At 55.5% G+C, this 23991-nt stretch overlaps 1 protein-coding gene across 2 annotated transcripts in view; it reads left to right on the top strand.

Moving 5' to 3' along the window:
• LOC147092881 (protein sel-1 homolog 1-like) overlaps nucleotides 1–23991 on the top strand; it is a 79407-nt gene that overhangs the window by 20313 nt on the left and 35103 nt on the right. The window contains exons 13-19 of one of the 2 annotated variants that reach the window (XM_085976164.1): nucleotides 327–383; nucleotides 5251–5319; nucleotides 12080–12157; nucleotides 15413–15475; nucleotides 16134–16221; nucleotides 17473–17621; nucleotides 19990–20155. In XM_085976164.1, coding sequence (XP_085832290.1) covers nucleotides 327–383; nucleotides 5251–5319; nucleotides 12080–12157; nucleotides 15413–15475; nucleotides 16134–16221; nucleotides 17473–17621; nucleotides 19990–20155 — 670 coding nt within the window. The remainder of the gene's footprint in view (nucleotides 1–326; nucleotides 384–5250; nucleotides 5320–12079; nucleotides 12158–15412; nucleotides 15476–16133; nucleotides 16222–17472; nucleotides 17622–19989; nucleotides 20156–23991) is intronic. The other variant, XM_085976165.1, reaches the window with a different exon arrangement.

Here is a 23991-nt window from a genome sequence, read left to right as displayed (position 1 = left end):
GGCGGGGTGGGGGGTGCATTGCCCGGAAACGGTGGTGGTGGGGCCGAGCGGCTCGCCTCAGGAGGGGCGGCGACCGCTCCGTCAGGTAGAGCCGGACTGGAGTCACATGGAGGGCCAGGCGGTCTCGTCATCCCATCTTGTCTTGTCCCGCTGACGGCGTCGATGTCCACTGGGCGACCGCGGTTCTCCCTGTCCCCCCCCCGCCACCACCCCAGGACTGGAGGGGTCGGCCAGCTCCGGGCAGACCCACCCCCCCCCCCCCCCAACCCCGATCAGTGCGTCTTGTCGCCACCCTCCCTTTAAACAGCTGCACCTTTCCTTTACAGGTGGGGCTCGGGCAGTTACACCTCCAAGGAGGGAGGGGAGTGGCGCAGGATCACCAGGTACGGCGGGGGGGTTGGGGCTTGTTGTCATGTGTGCTGTGTTTGGATACTCGGTGTCAGCTGTGGCTCAGTGGGTAGCACGCTCGCCTCTGAGTCAGAAGGTCGTGGGTTCGTAGTCCCACTCCAGAGACTTGAGCACATAAATCCAGGCTGACACACCAGTGCAGTGCTGAGGGAGCGCCGCACTGTCGGAGGGGCAGTACTGAGGGAACGCCGCACTGTCGGAGGGGCTGTACTGAGGGAGCGCCACACTGTCGGAGGGGCAGTACTGAGGGAGCACCGCACTGTCGGAGGGGCAGTACTGAGGGAGCGCCACACTGTCGGAGGGGCGGTACTGAGGGAGCGCCGCACTGTCGGAGGGGCAGTGCTGAGGGAGCGCCGCACTGCAGGAGGGTCAGTACTGAGGGCGCGCCGCACTGTCGGAGGGGCCGTCTTTCGGATGAGACGTTAAACCGAGGCCCCGTCTGCCCTCTCAGGTGGATGTAAAAGATCCCATGGCACTATTTCGAAGAGGAGCAGGGGGATTTTCTCCCCGGTGTCCTGGGGCCAATATTTATCCCTCAAACAACGTCACTATAACAGATAATCTGGTCATTATCACATTGCTGTTTGTGGGAGCTTGCTGTGCGCAAATTGGCTGCCCCGGTTCCCACATTACAGCAGTGACAAAAGTACTTAATTGGCTGTAAAGCGCTTTGAGACGTCTGGTGGTCGTGAAAGGCGCTATAGAAATGAAAGTCTTTCTTTCTTTCTTCGAGTTAATCTGTGATTCAGGACCCTCCTCCTGATGCTGGAGTGAACCCTCCCCATGATCTCCCTGGATTCGACATGTCTTAAAATCGATCTGTATAATATAGCGCGCTTTCTGCCTACCAAACCTCTTTGTCATACTTTCACAGTCACCATTATAAATTCCCTTGTTCACACTTGCCTTGGGCACTGCCTGTGAAAATGCGCCGCGTTGCTGTTACACCCTCCTGCACAGTGGCGGCGCTGTAGCACCTCGCATCTTGCGTCGTGTCGCCCCCCCAGCCCCCTTTGCTTGTACTGCTGAGAGCTTCGGCCTATGTGCCCTGGTCCAATTATTTCCCCAACCCTCTAACCGAATATTCTATCTAAAATGTCGTCCTTATGTGCGGCCAGATTTGTTCAATGCCTGGTACCTTTAAATGTTTTGCACGCGCGGTGTTTAAGAGCTTGCGAGCAGCCTGCGCGGCACCGTTAAGATTGCTGCGATCGTGGAATTTTGAGGGAACACTGCCTCTAACCCCGCTTTCACTGGCACTTGTTCCCGACTCCCTGTGCACGACATTGCAGGAGATTTTAACAAAATAAATAGGATAGACAGAATGCTTTTTACAGTGTCAAACACCCCCTTTCCCCCCTCCTTCCCAACCACAACCAGGCTCTTGCCAGCAATCGGGAAGATAGGAGCAGGAGGCGGCCATTCAGCCCCTCGAGCCTGTTCCACGATTCAGTGAGACTGACATGAATCTTGTCATTCATGTGGAAATGGCTTATGAAGTAATACTGGGCGGCCTGCTGGTGGCGCTGTCCAGGGAGAGTATAAATACTCGGGCATGGGCCCAGCTTGCTCAGGACATTCTTTAACAGGAACTAGTGAAGGACACAACTAGCTCTCCATGTTGTAAAAACAGTTGATTGAAGCTTTGTTTAACACTTAGACCAGGTGCCTAGTAGTTTTCTTACGTCAGAGATCATGGCTGATCTGCGACCTAACTCCATCTACCCGCCTTTGCCCCATATCCCCATAACTTCATCTCTGTTTGGCATAAAAATAAAACAAAAAAGGTGACTCAACTGTGGCTAACGAGGGAAATTAGGGATAGCATAAGATCCAATGAGAGGACATATAAATTGGCGGGGGTCACAGTCTAAGGAAGGGGTAAGCCAGACTGAGATGAGGAGGAATTTCTTCGCCCAGAGTGGTGAAACATAGAAACATAGAAGATAGGAGCAGGAGTAGGCCATTCGGCCCCTCGAGCCTGCTCCGCCATTCAATGAGATCATGGCTGATTATCCAAATTCAGTACCCTGTCCCTGCCTTCTCCCCATATCCCTTGATCCCTTTAGCCTTAAGAAATATATCCAACTCTTTTTTGAATATATTTAATGAACTGGCCTCCACCGCCCTCTGTGGCAGAGAATTCCACAGGTTCACCACTCTGGACGAAGAAATTCCTCCTCATTTCAGTCCTAAATGGCTTACCCCTTATCCTTAGACTATGACCCCTGGTTCTGGACTCCCCGGCCATCGGAAACATGCTTCCTGCATCTAGTCTGTCCAGGCCTGACAGAATTTTAAAGGTTTCGATGAGATCCCCTCTTAATCTTCTAAACTCCAGTGAGTATAAGCCCAGTCGACACAATCTCTCCTCGTACGTCATTCCTGCCATCCCAGGTATCAGCCTGGTGAATCTTCGCTGCACTCCTTCCATGGCAAGAACGTCCTTCCTCAGATAAGGCGACCAAAATTGCACACAATACTCAAGGTGCGGTCTCACCAAGGCCCTGTACAACTGCAGCAAGACATACTTGTTCCTGTACTCGAACCCTCTCGCTACGAATGCCAACATACCATTTGCCTTCTTAACCGCCTGCTGCACCTGCATGCTTACCTTCAGCGACTGGTGCACAAGAACACCCAGGTCTCTTTGCACTTCCCCTTCTCCCAAGCTATTGCCATTCAAATAATAACCTGCCTTCCTGTTTTTGCCACCAAAGTGGATAACCTCACATTTATCCACATTATAATGCATTTGCCAAGTTTCTGCCCAATCACCCAACCTGTCCAAATTGTACTTGAGTTTCACGACATCCTCCTCACAGCATACCCTCCCACTCAGCTTTGTGTCATCTGCAAATTTGGAGATATTACAACCAATTCCCTCGTCCAGATCATTAATATATATTGTGAACAGCTGGGGTCCTAGGACCGATCCTTGCGGTACCCCACTAGTCACTGCCTGCCACTCGGAAAACAACCCGTTTATTCCAACTCTTTGCTTTCTATCCGCCAACCAGTTCTCTATGCAAGTCAATACCTTGCCCCCAATCCCATGTGCCTTAATTTTGCACGCTAATCTCTTATGCGGGACCTTATCGAAAGCCTTCTGAAAGTCCAAATACACCACATCCACTGGTTCTCCCTTATCTATTTTACCAGTTACATCCTCAAAAAATTCCAGTAGATTAGTCAAGCACGATTTACCTTTTGTAAATCCATGTTAACTTTGTCCGATCCTGTCACTGCTTTCCAAGTGCTCTGCTATTACATCTTTTATAATGGACTCTAGCATTTTCCCCACTACCGATGTCAGGCTTACCGGTCTATAATTCCCTGCTTTTTCTCTACCACCTTTTTTTGAATAGTGGGGTAACATTAGCTACCCTCCAATCCATGGGTACCGTTCCAGAGTCTATCGAGTTCTGGAAGATGATCAGCAATGCATCTACTATTTCTAGGGCCACTTCCTTAAGTACCCTGGGATGTAGACCATCAGGCCCTGGGGATTTATCGGCCTTCAATCCCATCAATTTTCCTAACACCATTTCCCTACAAATACTGATTTCTTTCAGTTCCACCCTTTCATCAGGCCCTATGTTCCCCGGCATCTCTGGGAGGTTATTTGTGTCCTCCTTTGTGAAGACAGAACCAAATTATGTATTTAGTTGGTCTGCCATTTCTTTGTTCCCCATTATAAATTCCCCTGATTCTGACTGCAAGGGACCTACGCTTGACTTCACCAATCTTTTTCTCTTCACATATCTATAAAAGCTTTTACAGTCAGTTTTTATGTTCCCTGCAAGCTTATTCTCATATTCTATTTTCCCCTTCTTAATTAATCCCTTTGTCCTCCTTTGTTGTATCCTAAACTGCTCCCAATCCTCAGGATTATTGCTTTTTCTGGCCAATTTATATGTCCTCTCCTTGGATCTTATGCTATCCCTAATTTCCCTCGTTAGCCACGGTTGAGGAACCTGTGGAATTCTCTACCACAGAAGGCAGTTGAGGCCAATTCGTTAAATATGTTCAAGAAGGAGTTTGATATATTTCTTAAGGCTAAAGGGATCAAGGGATATGGGGAGAAAGCAGGGACAGGGTACTGAATTTGGATGATCAGCCATGATCTCATTAAATGGCGGAGCAGGCTCGAGGGGCCGAATGGCCGACTCCTGCTCCTATCTTCTATGTTTTCTATGTATCCCTTAATACCTTTGGTTAACAAAAATCTATCAATCTCAGATTTAAAATGAACAATTGATCCAGCATCGATTGCCGTTTGCGGAAGAGAGTTCCAAACTTCTCCCACCCTTTGTGTGTAGAAGTGTTTCCTAACTTCACTCCTGAAAGGTCTGGCTCTAATTTTTAGACTCTGCCCCCCAGTCCTAGACTCCCCAACCAGCGGAAATAGTTTCTCTCTCTCTACCCTATCTGTTCCCCTTAATATCCTGAAAACTTCGATCAGATCACCCCTTAACCTTCTAAATTCCAGGGAATACAACCCTAGTTTGTGTAATCCCTCCTCGTAATTTAATCCTTGGAGTCCGGGTATCATTCTGGGAACCCCGCCTGATTTTAACCCTTTAACCGCCACCCCGAAATCCAGGGGACAATCATAGCGTTAAACCGCTGTGCTCCAGCTTGGGGTCCTTCCTCTTCCGGGCGGCTCAGTAGCCCACCCAAGTAGTGCACATACCCCACTGAGCCAGTGGGAGGCAGACAGGGAAGGCGGGGGGGGGGGCCGTGGGGGAGAGACTCGTCGCTGAAGTTCCCCGCGGTCTGCTGCGGGGTGCGAGTTTTCATCGCCGCCGTCTCCCTTTCTTTCCTGTGTCTTTCTTTCAGAGGGCGTTCAACTACTTCACGCAGGCTGCCAACGCGGGGAGCTCGCATGCCATGGCGCTCCTGGGGAAGGTAAGACCGAGCGGCCGCGTGCGCGCGCACACTCTCCCTCTCGGTAGCGACGTGTGCAGCGAGCTGGCCGCGCTTTCTGCGAGCGCGGGATCGGTAGAGACCAGCTCCTCCTGACCGCGGGCGTACCGGCGTACGGTTCCACAGCTATACAACGGCGCAGGAGGAGGCCATTCGGCCCATCGGGCCTGTGCCGGCTCTTTGAAAGAGCTCTCCGATTCATTCCACTGCCCCCCTGCGCTTTCCCCATAGCCCTGCACATTTTTCTTTTTCAATTCCCTTTCTGAAAGTTACTATTGAATCTGCTTCCACCGCCCTGTCAGGCAGCGCATTCCAGATCACAACAACTCGCTGCGTAAAAAACATTCTCCTCATCTCCCCTCTGGTTCTTTTGCCAATTATCTTCAATCTGTGTCCTCTGGTTACCGACCCTCCTGCCACTGGAAACAGTTTCTCCTTATTTACTCCATCGAAACCCCTCGTGATTTTGAACGCCTCTATTAAATCTCCCCTTAACCTTCTCTGCTCTAAGGAACATAAGAAATAGGAGCAGGAGTAGGCCAATCGGCCCCTCGAGCCTGCTCCGCCATTCAATAAGATCATGACTGATCTGATCCTAACCGCCAATCCACTATCACAGAACCATCTCCTGAATCTAACAGAATTAGACACGCGAAATAGGAGCAGGATCAGGCTACACGGCCCCTGGGCCCGCTCCGCTACCCACAGGGCCATGACCGATCCGAACCTAGACTCATGTCCAAATTCCTGCCCGCTCCCCGTAACCCTTAATTCCTTTTACTTCTAGGAAACTGTCTATTTCTGTTTTAAATTTATGTAATGATGTAGCTTCCACAGCTTTTTGGGGCAGCATATTCCATGGACCTACCACCCTCTGAGTGAAGTAGTTCCTCCTCATCTCAGTTTTGAAAGAGCAGCCCCTTATTCTAAGACTATGCCCCCTAGTTCTAGTTTCACCCATCATCGGGAACATCCTCCCCGCATCCATCCGATCCAACCCCTTTACAATCTTATATGTTTCAATAAGATCGCCTCTCATTCTTCTGAACTCCAGTGAGTAGAGTCCCAATCTACTCAACCTCTCCTCATATGTCCATCCCCTCATCCCCGGGATTAACCGAGTGAACCTTCTTTGTACTGACTCGAGAGCAAGTATGTCCTTTCTTAAGTATGGACACCAAAACTGCACGCAGTATTCCAGGTGCGGTCTCACCAATACCTTGTACAACTGAAGCAATACCTCCCTATTTTTATATTCTATCCCCCTAGCAATGAAAGCCAACATTCCATTGGCCTTCTTAATCACTTGCTGCATCTGCATACTAACCTTTTGAGTTTCGTGCACCAGGACCCCCAGATCCCTTTGTACTTCAGTACTTTCCAGTTTCTTGCCATTAAGATAATAACTTGCTCTACGATTTTTCCTGCCAAAGTGCATAACCTCACACTTTCCAGTATTGTATTCCATCTGCCAAATCTCTGCCCACTTACTTAGCCTGTCTATGTCCCCTTGCAGGTTTTTTATGTCCTCCTCACTCACTACTTTCCCTCCCATCTTCGTATCATCTGCAAACTTTGATATGTTACACTCGGTCCCCTCCTCCAAATCGTTAATATAGATTGTAAAGAGTTGGGGACCCAGCACTGACCCCTGCGGAACACCACTTGTTACTGATTGCCAGTCTGAGAATGAACCATTTATCCCAACTCTCTGCCTTCTGTTAGATAGCCAATCCTCTATCCATGCCAGAATATTACCCCCAATCCCGTGATTTTTTATCTTAAGCAATAATCTTTTGTGTGGCACCTTGTCAAATGCCTTTTGGAAGTCTAAATACACTACGTCCACTGGTTCCCCTTTATCCGCCCTATATGTTACTTCCTCAAAGAACTCCAGAAAATTTGTCAAACATGACTTCCCCTTCATAAAACCATGCTGACTTTGTCCTATTAAATTATGATTATCCAAATGTCCTGTTACTGTCTCCTTAATAATGGACTCCAATATTTTACCTACCACAGATGTTAGGCTAACCGGTCTATAGTTTCCAGCCTTCTGTCTACTGCCCTTTTTAAATAAGGGTGTTACATTCGCAGTTTTCCAGTCTGCTGGGACCTTTGCTGAGTCCAGGGAGTTTTGGAAAATTATTACCAATGCATCCACAATCCCTACCGCCACTTCCCTCAAGACCCTAGGATGTAAGCCATCAGGTCCAGGTGATTTATCCGCCTTGAGTCCCATTATTTTACTGAGTACCACTTCCTTAGTGATTTTGATCGTGTTTAGCTCCTCCCCCCCTTTAGCCCCCTGTTTGTCCAGTGTTGGGATATTCTTAGTGTCTTCTACTATAAAGACTGATATAAAATATTCATTCAGTGTTTTTGCCATCTCCATATTTCCCACCATTAATTTCCCGGTTTCATCCTCTAAGGGACCAACATTTACTTTAGCCACCCTTTTTCTTTTTATATAACTATAAAAACTCTTACTATCTGTTTTTATATTTTTTGCTAATTTACTTTCATAATCTATCTTCCCTTTCTTAATCAATCTTTTTGTTATTTTTTGCTGTCTTTTAAAGTTTTCCCAATCCTCTATCCTCCCACTAGATTTGGCTACCTTATATGCCCTTGTTTTTAGTCGAATACTATCCTTAATTTCTTTACTTAGCCACGGATGGCTGTCTTTTCTTTTACACCCTTTTCTTCTCAGTGGAATATATTTTTTTTGGAAGTTGTAAAATAACTCCTTAAATGTACACCACTGATCATGTATCGTCTTACCCTTTAATCTATTTTCCCAATCCACTCTACTCAATTCCGCTCTCATACCTTCATAGTCTCCTTTATTCAAGCTTAGCACGCTTGTTTGAGATCCAACCTTCTCACCCTCTAATTGAATATGGAATTCAACCATGTTATGGTCACTCATTCCAAGGGGATCCTTTACTAGGACATTTTTAATTAATCCTGTCTCGGTACACAGGACCAGATCTAAGGTTGCTTGCCCCCTGGTCGGTTCAGTTACATACTGCTCAAGAAACCCATCCCTAATACACTCAATGAACTCATCCTCAAGGCAGCCCTGCCCAATTTGATTTGTCCAATTAATATGATAGTTAAAATCCCCCATAATTATAGATGTTCCCTTATTACAAGCCTCAACTATTTCCTGATTGATACTCCGTCCAACAGAGCTACAACTGTTCGGAGGCCTATAGACTACGCCCACTAGCGTTTTTTTCCCCTTATTATTCCTTATCTCCACCCAAACTGTTTCATTATCCTGATCTTTTGACCCAATATCATTTCTCTGTATTACAGTGATTCGTTCCTTTATTAACATAGCCACCCCACCTCCCCTTCCTTCCTGCCTGTCCTTCCCGATCGTTAAATAACCTGGTATGTTTAATTCCCAGGCATTGTCACCCTGCAGCCATGTTTCTGTAATGGCCACAAGATCATACCCATATGTAGTTATTTGTGCCATTAACTCATCTATTTTGTTACGAATGCTACGTGCATTCAGATAGAGAACTTTCAAATATGTTTTGTGACACTTAGTTCCTGCTTTTGCCCTTTTTATTACTTTACCTTTTACTCCATACCTTCTGCCCCTTCCTGACACGCTCTGGTTTTTAATTTCCCCACTGCTACCTAAGTCTATGACTTTCTCTGTTGTCATTTTTATTATTTGCTCTCTAGGAACCTCCCCCCCACTAGTTAGGTTAAAGCCCTCTCTACAGCCCTAGTTATATGATCCGCCAGGACTCTAGTCCCAGCACTGGCCAAGTGAAGCCCGTCCCAACGGAACAGCTCCCTCCTGCCCCAGTACTGGTGCCAGTGTCCCAGGAAGCAAAACCCATTTCTCCCACACCAGTCTTTGAGCCACGCATTTAACTCTCTAATTTTATTTGCCCTAGCCAAATTCGCTCGTGGCTCAGGTAATAATCCAGAGATTATTACCCTTGTGGTTCTGCTTTTTAATTTGGCCCCTAGCTGCTCAAACTCCCTCAGCAGAACCTCCTTCCTTGTCCTATCTATGTCGTTGGTACCAACATGGACCGCGACAACTGGATCCTCCCCCTCCCACTCCAAGTTTCTCTCCAGTCTAGAGGAGATGTCCTTAACCCTGGCACCGGGCAGGCAACACAGCCTTTGGGACTCTCGCTCTCGGCTGCAAAGAACTCTATCCCCCTAACGATACTATCCCCTACCACTACAACATTTCTTTTAACTCCCCTCACTTGAATGGCCCCCCGCTCCACGGTGCTGTGGCCAGGTTGCTCATCCTCCCCGCAGTCCCTGTTCCCATCCTCACAGGGAGTAAGAGCCTCGAACCTGTTGGACAAGTGCAAGGGCTGCGGCTCCTCCAACACTACCTCCTGGATCCCCGTACCTGCCTCACTTCTAGTCACACCATCCTGACCCTGGCCACGGACCAAATCCGAATTAATTAATCTAATTGGTGTGACTACCTCGTGATACACAGAGTCCAGGTAACTCTCCCCCTCCCTGATGTGTCTCAGTGTTTGAAGCTCGGTCTCCAGCTCTTCAACATGGAGCCGGAATTCCTCGAGCAGCCAACACTTACTGCAAATGTGATCACCGTGAGCATCAATGGTGTTCACCAGCTCCCACATATTGCAGCAGCAACACATCGCCTGATCTCCCATTCTATGTAATTAATTAAATTTGATATTTTTAAATACCCTCTGTCCCGATTCTAGATGATGAATATCGCACCTTAGAAACTATAAACCAAAGAGATTTAAGCTTAAAAAGGGAGAAATACTCACCAACCAATCACTTACCCGCTTTCTGGTGACGTCACACTTGGATTACTTTTTACCTCTCTCCTTCCCTCTGAGTTCCCAGACTGGAGATTGGTGAACCTACCTGGTCTCTGGGGCCTTTTATAGCCCCGCTCTGCCGCTGAGTTCCCGCCGACGCTCTGAGACCTTACCTGGTCTCTGGGGCCTTTTATAGCCCCGCTCTGCCGCTGAAACACCCGCCGACGCTCTGAGACCTTACCTGGTCTCTGGGGCCTTTTATAGCCCCGCTCTGCCGCTGAAACACCCGCCGACGCTCTGAGACCTTACCTGGTCTCTGGGGCCTTTTATAGCCCCGCTCTGCCGCTGAAACACCCGCCGACGCACTGAGACCTTACCTGGTCTCTGGGACTTTTATAGCCCCGCTCTGCCGCTGAAACACCCGCCGACGCTCTGAGACCTTACCTGGTCTCTGGGGCCTTTTATAGCCCCGCTCTGCCGCTGAAACACCCGCCGACGCACTGAGGCCTTACCTGGTCTCTGGGACTTTTATAGCCCCGCTCTGCCGCTGAAACACCCGCCGACGCACTGAGGCCTTACCTGGTCTCTGGGACTTTTATAGCCCCGCTGCTGCCGCTGAAACATCAGCCTCTCCAGTCTCTCTACATGACTGAAGTCCCTCACTCCTGATACCATTTTGGTAAATAACAACATAAGAAATAGGAGTAGCAGTAGGAATAGGCCACTCGGTCCCTCGAGCCTGCTCCGCCATTCAATAAGATCATGGCTGATCTGATCTTGGGCTCAAAACCACTTCCCAGCCCGCTCCCCATAACCCTTCACTCCCTTATCTTGCAAAAAATCTGTCTATCTCCACCTTAAATGTATTTAATGACCCAGCCTCCACGGCTCTCTGGGGCAGAGAATTCCACAGATTTACGACCCTCTGAGAGAAGAAATTCCTCCTCATCTCAGTTCTAAAAGGGCGACCCTTTATTCTGAAACTGTGCCCCCGAGTTCTAGATTTCCCCACGAGGGGAAACAGCCTCTCTGCATCTACCTTGTCGAGCCCCCTCAGTATCTTGTGTTTCGATAAGATCACCTCTCATTCTTCTAAACTCCAATGAGTATCGGCCCAGCCTGCTCAACCTTTCTTCATAAGTCAACCCCCATCATCTCAGGAATCAACCGAGTGAATCGTCTCTGAACTGCCTCCAATGCAAGTATATCCTTCCTTAAATAAGGAGACCAAAACTGTACGCAGTACTCCAGGTGTGGTCTCACCAATACCCTGTACAGTTGTAGCAGGACTTCCCTGCTTTTACACTCCATCCCCCTTGAAATAAAGGCCGACACTCCATTTGCCTTTTTGATTACTTGCTGTACCTGCATGCTAACTTTTTGTGTTTCTTGCACAAGGATCCCCAGGCCCCTCTGAACTCTAGCATTTTGTAATCTCCTCTGCACGCTCCCCAAGGCCTTGACATCTTTCTGTTCCTCCGATTCTCGCCCCCCCCCCCCCCCATCCATCCCCTGAAAGCGCCGACCCCTGACCCTGCCCCCGTTCGAACTCCAAAGGCTGCAGCCAGGGGAGCGGGGGCCCCGTCCTCCTCGCCCAGTGCCCACCCGCGTGCGCTTACCACCAGGGGCCGCTGGATGGTGGTCGCGGACGGGAGCGAGCTGTGGTGGGTCTTCTGGGTTCGATTCCCCGCCAGGTCTCCCGAATGTGTGTGAGCGAGCGAGCTAAAATGTTCTCAATAATGGCCTCCGGTACCCTTTGCACAAATGAGCGCCGGTCGGCTATTCGACTGCGGGCGGCCTCGCCCGAGATCCGGCACGTGGATGGGGACAGGTGGGGGCGGGGGGGTGGGTGCGAGGGAGCCAGGCAGCGAAGGTTCAGCCTGGTCCACGGGGCGCTCCCCGGCCTCGGCAGCGCTCTCACTAACCGGCCACGCTGTGTTCTGTTGAAGATATATTCCGAAGGGAGCGGGACCCTGGCGCCGAGCAACGAGACCGCCCTGCACTACTTCAAAAAGGCCGCCGACCTGGTGAGTTCGTGTCGCTGAATGACGGGACCCCCGCTATAAAAGCCGTGGCTCTGTGGCCCCCTCGCCCCCCCCGCCCCGACTTAGATTCACTGGGTTTAAACTAAACGGCCTGAGGGTAGCTTGACCGAGATCTGTGTCTGAAAGGGTGCAGCTCGCTCAAGCAGACTGAATGGGACACTCGAGCCCGAACCGGGATCTCGACTGGGTGTGCATCACATCGCCTTGAACAGAGACGGAAGGCTGAGGGGTGACCGACTAGAGGTCTATAAATTTTTTTGAAAGATTTTGATAGAGCACAACTAGAGACCATCGATCTAAGATTAGTCACCCAGATATCCAATCGGGAATTCAGGAGAAACTTCTTTACCCAGAGAGTGGTGAGAATGTGGAACTCGCCACCACAGGGAGAGGTTGAGGTGAATAGTATAGATGTGTTTAAGGGGAAGCTGGATAAACACATGAGGGAGAAAGGAATAGAGGGTTCTGCTGATAGAGTGAGATGAGGAAAGACGGGAGGAGGATCAAGTAGCGTATAAACGCCAGCGTGGACTGGTTGGGCCGAATGGCCTCTTTCTGTGCCGTATATTGTGAAATGTTGGTGTTCAGAGGGACCTGGGTGTCCTTGTACACGAATCACTGAAAGTTAACCTGCAGGTACAGCAAGCAATTAGGAAAGCAAATGGTTTGTTGGCCTTTATTACAAGAGGATTGGTGTATAAGAGTAAAGACGTCTTACTGCAATTATATAGGGCCCTGGTGAGACCACACCTGGAGTATTGTGGACAGTTTTGGTCTCCTTACTTAAGGAAGGGCTTAGAGGGAGTGCAGCGAAGGTTCACCAGACTGATTCCTGGGATGGGGGGACTGTCCTATGAGGAGAGATTGAGTAGACTAGGCCTATATTCTCTCGAGTTTAGAAGAATGAGAGGTGATCACATTGAAACACGCAAGATTCTGAGGGGATCACAGAATCCCCACAGTGCAGATAGAGGCCATTTCGGCCCATCGAGCCTGCACCGACACATATCCCACCCTATCCCCGTAACCCCACGTATTTAATCCCCTAACACTAAGGGTCAATTTATCATAGCCAAATCAACCTAACCCGCACATCTTTGGACTGTGGGAGGAAACCGAAGCACCCGGAGGAAACCCACGCAAACACGGGGAGAATGTGCAAACTCCACACAGACAGTCGCCCGAGGCCGGATTCGAACCCGGGTCCCTGGCGCTGTGAGGCAACAGTGCTAACCACTATGCCACCGTGCCCCCCTGATTCTGAGGGGGATTGACTGGGTAGCTGTTGAGAGGATGTTTCCCCCTGGCTGGAGAGTCTAGAACCAGGGGTCACAGTCTCAAAATAAGGGGTCGGCCATTTAGGACTGAGCTGAGGAGGAATTTCTTCACTCAGAGGGTGGTGAATCTTTGGAATTCTCTACCTCAGAGGGCTGTGGAGGCTGAGTCGTTGAGTATATTCAAGACTGAGATCGATAGAGTTTTGGACTCGAGGGGAATCGAGGGCTATGGGGATCGGGCGGGAAACTGGAGTTGAGGTCCGTGATCAGCCACGATCTTATTGAACGGCAGAGCAGGCTCGAGGGACCGAATGGCCGATTCTTGCTCCTATTTCTTATGTTCTTAAATGCCAGCATGGACTGGTTGGGCCGAATGGCCTGTTTCTGTGCTGGGCGCACCCCTAAAAAGTACTCCGCTTGTATTGGAAGCTGCCCTCCAGCACTTTGCCCCTTGTAGCTGTTCTGTGGACGGTGAGCGTTGGAGGCAGTGAGGAGGGGGGGCAAGGGACCATGGCAGCCCAGTTTCCCAACCTGCCCTCTCCCCGTGTCCTTGCACATGTGGTTATTGGCAGCGGCCCACTGGATGGTGATCAGGAGCCCCGCTGGGTGCACCCGCCATCACCAGTGTCCCCCCCCCCCCCCCCCCCCCCCAGCTATCCCAGCCCAGACCACAGACCTTCTGGTTTCTCGCTGATTTGCTCACTGAGCATCCCAGAGGGCTAAAGTGTACTTCAACTAAAAGTAGGGCCCCAAAATAGCAGCTTTGCAACGATTTCCCAGTCTGGCGGCATCTGGGGGAGTGACGCTGAGATGTCGGGAAGCAAGGGCTGTGGTCAGCAGACACCAAATCAGTCGCTCGCTCAGAGACCGTGAAGCTGCGAACGTCAGGCTGGGGCAGCAGAGGGCGCTCTCGTTACAGTGTTAGAGGGAGCTTTACTCTGTATCTAACCTGTGCTGTACCTGCCCTGGGAGTGTTTGATGGGGACAGTGTAGAGGGAGCTTTACTCTGTATCTAACCCCGTGCTGTACCTGCCCTGGGAGTGTTTGATGGGGACAGTGTAGAGGGAGCTTTACTCTGTATCTAACCCGTGCTGTACCTGCCCTGGGAGTGTTTGATGGGACAGTGTAGAGGGAGCTTCACTCTGTATCTAACCCGTGCTGTACCTGCCCTGGGAGTGTTTGATGGGACAGTGCAGAGGGAGCTTCACTCTGTAACGAATCCGTGCTGTACCTGCCCTGGGAGTGTTTGATGGGACAGTGTGGAGGGAGCTTTACTCTGTACCTACCCTGGGAGTGTTTGATGGGACAGTGTAGTGGGAGCTTTACTCTGTATCTAACCCGTGCTGTACCTGCACTGGGAGTGTTTGATGGGACAGTGTAGAGGGAGCTTTACTCTGTACCTACCCTGGGAGTGTTTGATGGGACAGTGTAGTGGGAGCTTTACTCTGTATCTAACCCGTGCTGTACCTGCCCTGGGAATGTTTGATGGGACAGTGTAGAGGGAGCTTCACTCTGTATCTAACCCGTGCTGTACCTGCCCTGGGAGTGTTTGATGGGACAGTGTAGAGGGAGCTTCACTCTGTATCTAACCCGTGCTGTACCTGCCCTGGGAGTGTTTGATGGGACAGTGTAGAGGGAGCTTTACTCTGTATCTAACCCTGTGCTGTACCTGCCCTGGGAGTGTTTTATGGGACAGTGTAGAGGGAGCTTTACTCTATCTAACCCATGCTGTACCTGCCCTGGGAGTGTTTGATGGGACAGTGTAGAGGGAGCTTTACTCTGTATCTAACCCTGTGCTGTACCTGCCCTGGGAGTGTTCGATGGGACAGTGTAGAGGGAGCTGTACTCTATCTAACCCGTGCTGTACCTGCCCTGGGAGTGTTTGATGGGACAGTGTAGAGGGAGCTTTACTCTGTATCTAACCCGTGCTGTGGTTCACCATCTTCTTTCTCCTGTTTAGGGTAATCCGGTGGGTCAGAGCGGACTGGGGATGGCCTATCTGTATGGCCGAGGAGTGACTGTGGTGAGGAGAACATCCTTTCTTTTTCGACTCTGATTCTATCCTTATTTAAATCTGCAGAACCTTCTGGGGACTGGGAGTCTACGGGAATGAGCCAATGAAAATTTGCAATATTAATTCCCCCCCCCCCCCCCCCCCCAATGACGGGCCTGAATCCCGGGACACAGAGAATGACAACCTTTTATAGCGCCCTTCACCACCTCAGGACGTCCCAAAGCGCTTTACAGCCAATGAAGCACTTTTTGAAGTGTAGTCACTGTTGTAATGTGGGAAACGCAGCAGCCAATTTGCGCACAGCAAGCTCCCACAAACAGCAATGTGATAATGATCAGATCATCTGTTTTAGTGATGCTGATTGAGGGATAAATATTGGCCCCAGGACACCGGGGAGAACTCCCCTGCTCTTCTTCCAATAGTGGCCGTGGGATCTTTTACATCCGCCTGAGGGGGCAGTCGGTTTAACATCTCATGCAAGAGATGGTCAGTGTTTAGGATGGAGCCCATCAATGTGGGGTTTCAGGCTATAATGTCCCGCTGTGGCCACCCATCCACTAGCTGTGTTCCCAGTGGTTTCTCTCTCCCTCTCTCCTGCTAGCACTCCGTCTGCTGTTGGGTTTGTTCTCTTAACAGTGTAACAGATCCATGTCTGCTCTTCCCGCAGAATTACGACCTGGCCTTCAAGTACTTCCAGCTGGCGGCCGATCAGGGCTGGATGGATGGACAACTCCAGCTGGGATCCATGTATTACTGTAAGACCCTGCAGAGAGAGTGTGTCTCTGTGTGTGTGTGTGTCTCTGTGTGTGTGTGTGTCTCTGTGTGTGTGTGTGTCTCTGTGTGTGTGTGTGTGTCTCTGTGTGTGTGTGTGTCTCTGTGTGTGTGTGTGTGTCTCTGAGTGTGTGTGTGTCTCTGAGTGTGTGTGTGTCTCTGAGTGTGTGTGTGTCTCTGAGTGTGTGTGTGTCTCTGAGTGTGTGTGTGTCTCTGTGTGTGTGTGTCTCTCTGTGTGTGTGTGTGTCTCTGTGTGTGTGTGTGTCTCTGTGTGTGTGTGTGTCTCTGTGTGTGTGTGTGTCTCTGAGTGTGTGTGTGTCTCTGTGTGTGTGTGTGTCTCTGTGTGTGTGTGTGTCTCTGTGTGTGTGTGTGTGTCTGAGTGTGTGTGTGTCTCTGAGTGTGTGTGTGTCTCTGTGTGTGAGTGTGTGTGTGTCTCTGAGTGTGTGTGTGTCTCTGTGTGTGTGTGTGTCTCTGTGTGTGTGTGTGTCTCTGTGTGTGTGTGTGTGTCTCTGAGTGTGTGTGTGTCTCTGAGTGTGTGCGCGCCTGGGGAGGAGGGAGGCGGGGTGATGAGAGAAACTGTGTGCTTCGATTAGACTCCTGCAAGGACATGGTGCTCCTGTGTGGCGGTGCAATCGATTGGTAAATGGATCTGTTATTGACTTCACTTTACAGGAATTCTCTGCCCCTCCTCCCCCCGCCCCGAGCTACAAAGGATGGGCTTTCCACCAGAGCAGCTCACTCCCTTTTACTGCCCCCTCAGCTCTCTCCCACTGCCCCCCCCCCCACCCCAAACCCCAGCTCATCCCCTGGAAACCCCATCGAGGTCCACAGGCCTCTGTCTGCAGACTCGCCCCCTGGTCCAGTCCCCCAGCTCCCGTCGGATTTGGAATCTCGTCACCCCACCCCCCCCCCCCCCCCCAAAAGACTGGGTCACGGATTCCGTGGGCACCAGATCCCCACTGACTGATTGGCCATGGGGGGCATCGGAGCCCGGCCTCAGCCAGTGCAAGAACGTGGCCAATGGGAGGGGGAATGGGGATTGGGAGAGAGCTCGGGAGCCGGGATGATGCTTCGCCCCATCCCCCGAGCGAGGGGTGCTGAGGCCTGTGGTGTCCCGCAGCTCCGCTGGGGCCGGGGCGGGTGTGGGATTCTGTGCTGGGTACGGGGGATGGAGGCTTGGCTCCAAGATTCCGCCCTGGTTTTCCGGATTAACCATGTAACATGTCGTTCCGCAGCCGGCCTCGGCGTGAGGAAGGATTACAAGATGGCGATCAAATACTTCAACCTGGCTCTCCAGGGCGGGCACATGCTGGCTTTCTACAACCTGGCCCAGATGCACGGGACCGGAACCGGCATGATGAGATCCTGTCACACCGCCGTCGAGGTAAGAGCGGGGGGAGAAATACAGGAGGTGGACGAGTCCCCATCAAACCCCCCCATCTCACCATATACCTCACCCTCATTCCGTCTCCTCCCCCCGCCCTCTCTCTCGCCGTCTCCCCCCGCCCCCCCTCTCTCCGTCTCCCCCCGCCCCCTCTCTCTCCGTCTCCCCCCGCCCTCTCTCTCGCCGTCTCCCCCCGCCCTCTCTCTCTCCGTCTCCTCCCCCCGCCCTCTCTCTCTCCGTCTCCCCCCGCCCTCTCTCCATCTCCCCCCGCCCTCTCTCTCGCCGTCTCCCCCCGCCCTCTCTCCGTCTCCCCCCGCCCTCTCTCTCTCCGTCTCCCCCCGCCCCTCTCTCTCCGTCTCCCCCCGCCCTCTCTCTCTCCGTCTCCCCCCGCCCTCTCTCTCTCCGTCTCCCCCGCCCTCTCTCTCTCCGTCTCCCCCCGCCCTCTCTCTCTCCGTCTCCCCCCGCCCCTCTCTCTCTCCGTCTCCCCCCGCCCTCTCTCTCTCCGTCTCCCCCCGCCCTCTCTCTCTCCGTCTCCCCCCGCCCTCTCTCTCTCCGTCTCCCCCCGCCCTCTCTCTCTCCGTCTCCCCCCCCCCCGCCCTCTCTCTCTCCGTCTCCCCCCGCCCCTCTCTCTCTCCGTCTCCCCCCCGCCCTCTCTCTCTCCCCTCTCTCTCTCCGTCTCCCCCCGCCCTCTCTCTCTCCGTCTCCCCCCGCCCTCTCTCTCTCCGTCTCCCCCCGCCCTCTCTCTCTCCGTCTCCCCCCGCCCTCTCTCTCTCCGTCTCCCCCGCCCTCTCTCTCTCCGTCTCCCCCCGCCCTCTCTCTCTCCGTCTCCCCCCGCCCTCTCTCTCTCCGTCTCCCCCCGCCCTCTCTCTCCGTCTCCCCCGCCCTCTCTCTCTCCGTCTCCCCCCGCCCTCTCTCCGTCTCCCCCCGCCCTCTCTCTCTCCGTCTCCCCCCGCCCTCTCTCCGTCTCCCCCCGCCCTTTCTCTCTCCGTCTCCCCCCGCCCTCTCTCTCTCCGTCTCCCCCCGCCCTCTCTCTCTCCGTCTCCCCCCGCCCTCTCTCTCTCCGTCTCCCCCCGCCCTCTCTCTCTCCGTCTCCCCCCGCCCTCTCTCTCTCCGTCTCCCCCCGCCCTCTCTCTCTCCGTCTCCCCCCGCCCTCTCTCTCTCCGTCTCCCCCCGCCCTCTCTCTCTCCGTCTCCCCCCGCCCTCTCTCTCTCCGTCTCCCCCGCCCTCTCTCTCTCCGTCTCCCGCCGCCCTCCCTCTCTCCGTCTCCCGCCGCCTCCCTCTCTCTCCGTCTCCGCCGCCCTCCCTCTCCTCTCCGTCTCCCCCGCCCTCTCTCTCTCCGTCTCCCCCCGCCCTCTCTCCGTCTCCCCCGCCCCCTCTCTCTCCGTCTCCCCCCCGCCCCCTCTCTCTCCGTCTCCCCCCGCCCCCTCTCTCTCCGTCTCCCCCGCCCCCCCCTCTCTCCGTCTCCCCCCGCCCCCCCCTCTCCGTCTCCCCCGCCCCCCCCTCTCTCCGTCTCCCCCCGCCCCCCCTCTCTCCGTCTCCCCCCGCCCCCCCTCTCTCCGTCTCCCCCCGCCCCCCCTCTCTCCGTCTCCCCCCGCCCCCCCTCTCTCCGTCTCCCCCCGCCCCCCTCTCTCCGTCTCCCCCCGCCCCCCCTCTCTCCGTCTCCCCCCGCCCCCCCTCTCTCCGTCTCCCCCCGCCCCCCTCTCTCCGCTCTCTCCGTCTCCCCCGCCCCCCCCTCTCTCCGCCTCCCCCCGCCCCCCCCTCTCTCCGTCTCCCCCCGACACCCCCTCTCTCCGTCTCACCCCGCCCCCCCTCTCTCCGCCTCCCCCCGCCCCCCCTCTCTCCGTCTCCCCCGCCCCCTCTCTCTCCGTCTCCCCCCGCCCCCTCTCTCTCCGTCTCCCCCCGCCCCCTCTCTCTCCGTCTCCCCCCGCCCCCCCCCTCTCTCCGTCTCCCCCCGACACCCCCTCTCTCCGTCTCCCCCGACACCCCCTCTCTCCGTCTCCCCCCGACACCCCCTCTCTCCGTCTCCCCCCGCCCCCCCCTCTCTCCGTCTCCCCCCGCCCCCCCCTCTCTCCGTCTCCCCCGCCCCCCCCTCTCTCCGTCTCCCCCCGCCCCCCCCTCTCTCCGTCTCCCCCCGCCCCCCCCTCTCTCCGTCTCCCCCCGCCCCCCCCTCTCTCCGTCTCCCCCCGCCCCCCCTCTCTCCGTCTCCCCCCGCCCCCCCCTCTCTCCGTCTCCCCCCGCCCCCCCCTCTCTCCGTCTCCCCCCGCCCACCCCCTCTCTCTCTCCGCCCCCCCCCCCTCCCTCCCCCAGCGTGGCTACCAGCCTGTTACCCGCCTGCTCATTGCGTGGCCTCTCCTCTTGCCTCCCTCAGCTGTTTAAGAGCGTGTGCGAGCGAGGCCGCTGGTCGGAGCGGCTGACCAACGCCTATGGCACCTACAGGCGGGGGGACGTCGACGGGGCCCTGATCCAGTACCTGCTGCTCGCTGAGCAAGGCTACGAGGTGGCGCAGAGCAACGTGGCGTACATCCTGGACCGCAGTAAGTGCCGGGCGCGGGGGGGGGGGGGGGTGGGGGAGTGGTGAGGCGAGTGGGGGGGGGGGGGCCAAACACGGAGCGATTACCGAACTTCAAGGGCGGGAAACTCGGAGCTTAAGGGAGCAGGTGCCGAGCGTTTGAAATATAAAATATTCCTTCCTCCTCCCCACCTGGTGGATTGCACTCTCTCTCTCCCCCCCTTCCCGTCTCTCTCTCCCCCCCCTTCCCGTCTCTCTCTCCCCCCCTTCCCGTCTCTTTCTCCCCCCTTCCCGTCTCTCTCTCCCCCCCTTCCCGTCTCTCTCTCCCCCCCTTCCCGTCTCTCTCTCCCCCCCTTCCCGTCTCTCTCTCCCCCCTTCCCGTCTCTCTCTCCCCCCCTTCCCGTCTCTCTCTCCCCCCCTCCCGTCTCTCTCTCCCCCCCTTCCCGTCTCTCTCTCCCCCCCTTCCCGTCTCTCTCTCCCCCCCTTCCCGTCTCTCTCTGCCCCCTTCCCGTCTCTCTCTCCCCCCTTCCCGTCTCTCTCTCCCCCCCTTCCCGTCTCTCTCTCCCCCCCTTCCCGTCTCTCTCTCTCCCCCCCTTCCCGTCTCTCTCTCCCCCCCTTCCCGTCTCTCTCTCCCCCCCTTCCCGTCTCTCTCTCCCCCCCTTCCCGTCTCTCTCTCCCCCCTTCCCGTCTCTCTCTCCCCCCCTTCCCGTCTCTCTCTCCCCCCCTTCCCGTCTCTCTCTCCCCCCTTCCCGTCTCTCTCTCCCCCCCTTCCCGTCTCTCTCTCCCCCCCTTCCCGTCTCTCTCTCCCCCCCCGCCCGTCTCTCTCTCCCCCCATTCCCGTCTCTCTCCCCCCCCCATTCCCGTCTCTCTCCCCCCCCCTTCCCGTCTCTCTCCCCCCCCTTCCCGTCTCTCTCCCCCCCTTCCCGTCTCTCTCCCCCCCCTTCCCGTCTCTCTCTCCCCCCCCTTCCCGTCTCTCTCTCCCCCCCTTCCCGTCTCTCTCTCCCCCCCTTCCCGTCTCTCTCTCCCCCCCTTCCCGTCTCTCTCTCCCCCCCTTCCCGTCTCTCTCTCCCCCCTTCCCGTCTCTCTCTCCCCCCCTTCCCGTCTCTCTCTCCCCCCTTCCCGTCTCTCTCTCCCCCCTTCCCGTCTCTCTCTCCCCCCTTCCCGTCTCTCTCTCCCCCCCTTCCCGTCTCTCTCTCCCCCCCTTCCCGTCTCTCTCTCCCCCCCTTCCCGTCTCTCTCTCCCCCCCTTCCCGTCTCTCTCTCCCCCCCTTCCGTCTCTCTCTCCCCCCCTTCCCGTCTCTCTCTCCCCCCCTTCCCGTCTCTCTCTCCCCCCCTTCCCGTCTCTCTCTCCCCCCCTTCCCGTCTCCCTCTCCCCCCTTCCCGTCTCTCCCCCCCCTTCCCGTCTCTCTCTCCCCCCCTGCCCGTCTCTCTCTCCCCCCTGCCCGTCTCTCTCTACCCCCCTTCCCGTCTCTCTCTCCCCCCTTCCCGTCTCTCTCTCCCCCCCTTCCCGTCTCTCTCCCCCTTCCCGTCTCTCTCTCCCCCCTTCCCGTCTCTCTCTCCCCCCTTCCCGTCTCTCTCTCCCCCCTTCCCGTCTCTCTCTCCCCCCTTCCCGTCTCTCTCTCCCCCCTTCCCGTCTCTCTCTCCCCCTTCCCGTCTCTCTCTCCCCCTTCCCGTCTCTCTCTCCCCCTTCCCGTCTCTCTCTCCCCCTTCCGTCTCTCTCTCCCCCTTCCCGTCTCTCTCTCCCCCCTTCCCGTCTCTCTCTCCCCCCTTCCCGTCTCTCTCTCCCCCTTCCCGTCTCTCTCTCCCCCTTCCCGTCTCTCTCTCCCCCCTTCCCGTCTCTCTCTCCCCCTTCCCGTCTCTCTCTCCCCCCTTCCCGTCTCTCTCTCCCCCTTCCCGTCTCTCTCTCCCCCCTTCCCGTCTCTCTCTCCCCCCTTCCCGTCTCTCTCTCCCCCCTTCCCGTCTCTCCCCCCTTCCCGTCTCTCCCCCCTTCCCGTCTCTCCCCCCTTCCCGTCTCTCTCTCCCCCTTCCCGTCTCTCTCTCCCCCCTTCCCGTCTCTCTCTCCCCCCTTCCCGTCTCTCTCTCCCCCCCTTCCCGTCTCTCTCTCCCCCCTTCCCGTCTCTCTCTCCCCCCTTCCCGTCTCTCTCTCCCCCCTTCCCGTCTCTCTCCCCCCCTTCCCGTCTCTCTCCCCCCTTCCCGTCTCTCTCCCCCCCTTCCCGTCTCTCTCCCCCCCCCCTTCCCGTCTCTCTCCCCCCCCCTTCCCGTCTCTCTCCCCCCCCTTCCCGTCTCTCTCCCCCCCCCTTCCCGTCTCTCTCCCCCCCCCTTCCCGTCTCTCTCTCCCCCCCCTTCCCGTCTCTCTCTCCCCCCTTCCCGTCTCTCTCTCCCCCCTTCCCGTCTCTCTCTCCCCCCCTTCCCGTCTCTCTCTCCCCCCCTTCCCGTCTCTCTCTCCCCCCCCTTCCCGTCTCTCTCTCCCCCCCTTCCCGTCTCTCTCTCCCCCCCTTCCCGTCTCTCTCTTCCCCCCCTTCCCGTCTCTCTCTCCCCCCCCTTCCCGTCTCTCTCTCCCCCCCCTTCCCGTCTCTCTCTCCCCCCTTCCCGTCTCTCTCTCCCCCTTCCCGTCTCTCTCTCCCCCCTTCCCGTCTCTCTCTCCCCCCTTCCCGTCTCTCTCTCCCCCCTTCCCGTCTCTCTCTCCCCCCTTCCCGTCTCTCTCTCCCCCCTTCCCGTCTCTCTCTCCCCCCTTCCCGTCTCTCTCTCCCCCCTTCCCGTCTCTCTCTCCCCCCTTCCCGTCTCTCTCTTCCCCCCCCGCCCGTCCCTTGCCCTCGCTCTCTCTCTCTGTCGCTCGCCCTCGCTCTCTCTCTCTCTCTCTCGCTCTCTCCCTTTGTCGCTCACTCTCTCTCTCCCGCTCTCTCTCTCTGTCGCTCACCCTCGCTCTCTTTGACGCTCGCTCTCTCTTTGTCACTCGCTCTCTCTCTCCCGCTCTCTCTCTCTCGCTCGCCCTCGCTCTCTCTCTCTGTCGCTCGCCCTCGCTCTCTCTCTTTGTCGCTCGCCCTCGCTCTCTGTCGCTTGCCCTCGCTCTCTCTCTGTCGCTTGCCTTCGCTCTCTCTCTCTGTCGCTTGCCCTCGCTCTCTCTCTCTGTCGCTTGCCCTCGCTCTCTCTCTCTCTGTCGCTTGCCCTCGCTCTCTCTCTCTGTCGCTTGCCCTCGCTCTCTCTCTCTGTCGCTTGCCCTCGCGCTCTCTCTCTCTGTCGCTTGCCCTCGCTCTCTCTCTCTGTCGCTTGCCCTCGCTCTCTCTCTCTGTCGCTTGCCCTCGCTCTCTCTCTCTGTCGCTTGCCCTCGCTCTCTCCCTCTGTCGCTTGCCCTCGCTCTCTCTCTCTGTCGCTTGCCCTCGCTCTCTCTCTCTGTCGCTTGCCCTCGCTCTCTCTCTCTGTCGCTTGCCCTCGCTCTCTCTCTCTGTCGCTTGCCCTCGCTCTCTCTCTCTGTCGCTTGCCCTCGCTCTCTCTCTCTGTCGCTTGCCCTCGCTCTCTCCTCTGTCGCTTGCCCTCGCTCTCTCTCTCTCTGTCGCTTGCCCTCGCTCTCTCTCTCTCTGTCGCTTGCCCTCGCTCTCTCTCTCTGTCGCTTGCCCTCGCTCTCTCTCTCTGTCGCTTGCCCTCGCTCTCTCTCTCTGTCGCTTGCCCTCGCTCTCTCTCTCTCTCTCGCTCGCCCTCGCTCTCTCTCTTGTCGCTCTCTCTCTCTCTCTCTCTCGCCCTCTCTCTCTCTCTGTCGTTTGCCCTCGCTCTCTCTCTTTGTCGCTCACTCTCTCTCTCCCGCTCTCTCTCTCTCTCCCGCCCTCTCTCTCTCTGTCGCTTGCCCTCGCTCTCTTTTTCGCTCACA

Source organism: Somniosus microcephalus, unplaced genomic scaffold, assembly GCF_052327205.1.
Source record: "Somniosus microcephalus isolate GS21.2 unplaced genomic scaffold, FLI_Smic_1.0 unresolved_chr2, whole genome shotgun sequence".
Taxonomy (NCBI): domain Eukaryota; kingdom Metazoa; phylum Chordata; class Chondrichthyes; order Squaliformes; family Somniosidae; genus Somniosus; species Somniosus microcephalus.
The sequence above is the reverse complement of the archived record's forward strand: the minus strand, read 5'-3'. Positions and strand labels throughout refer to the sequence as shown.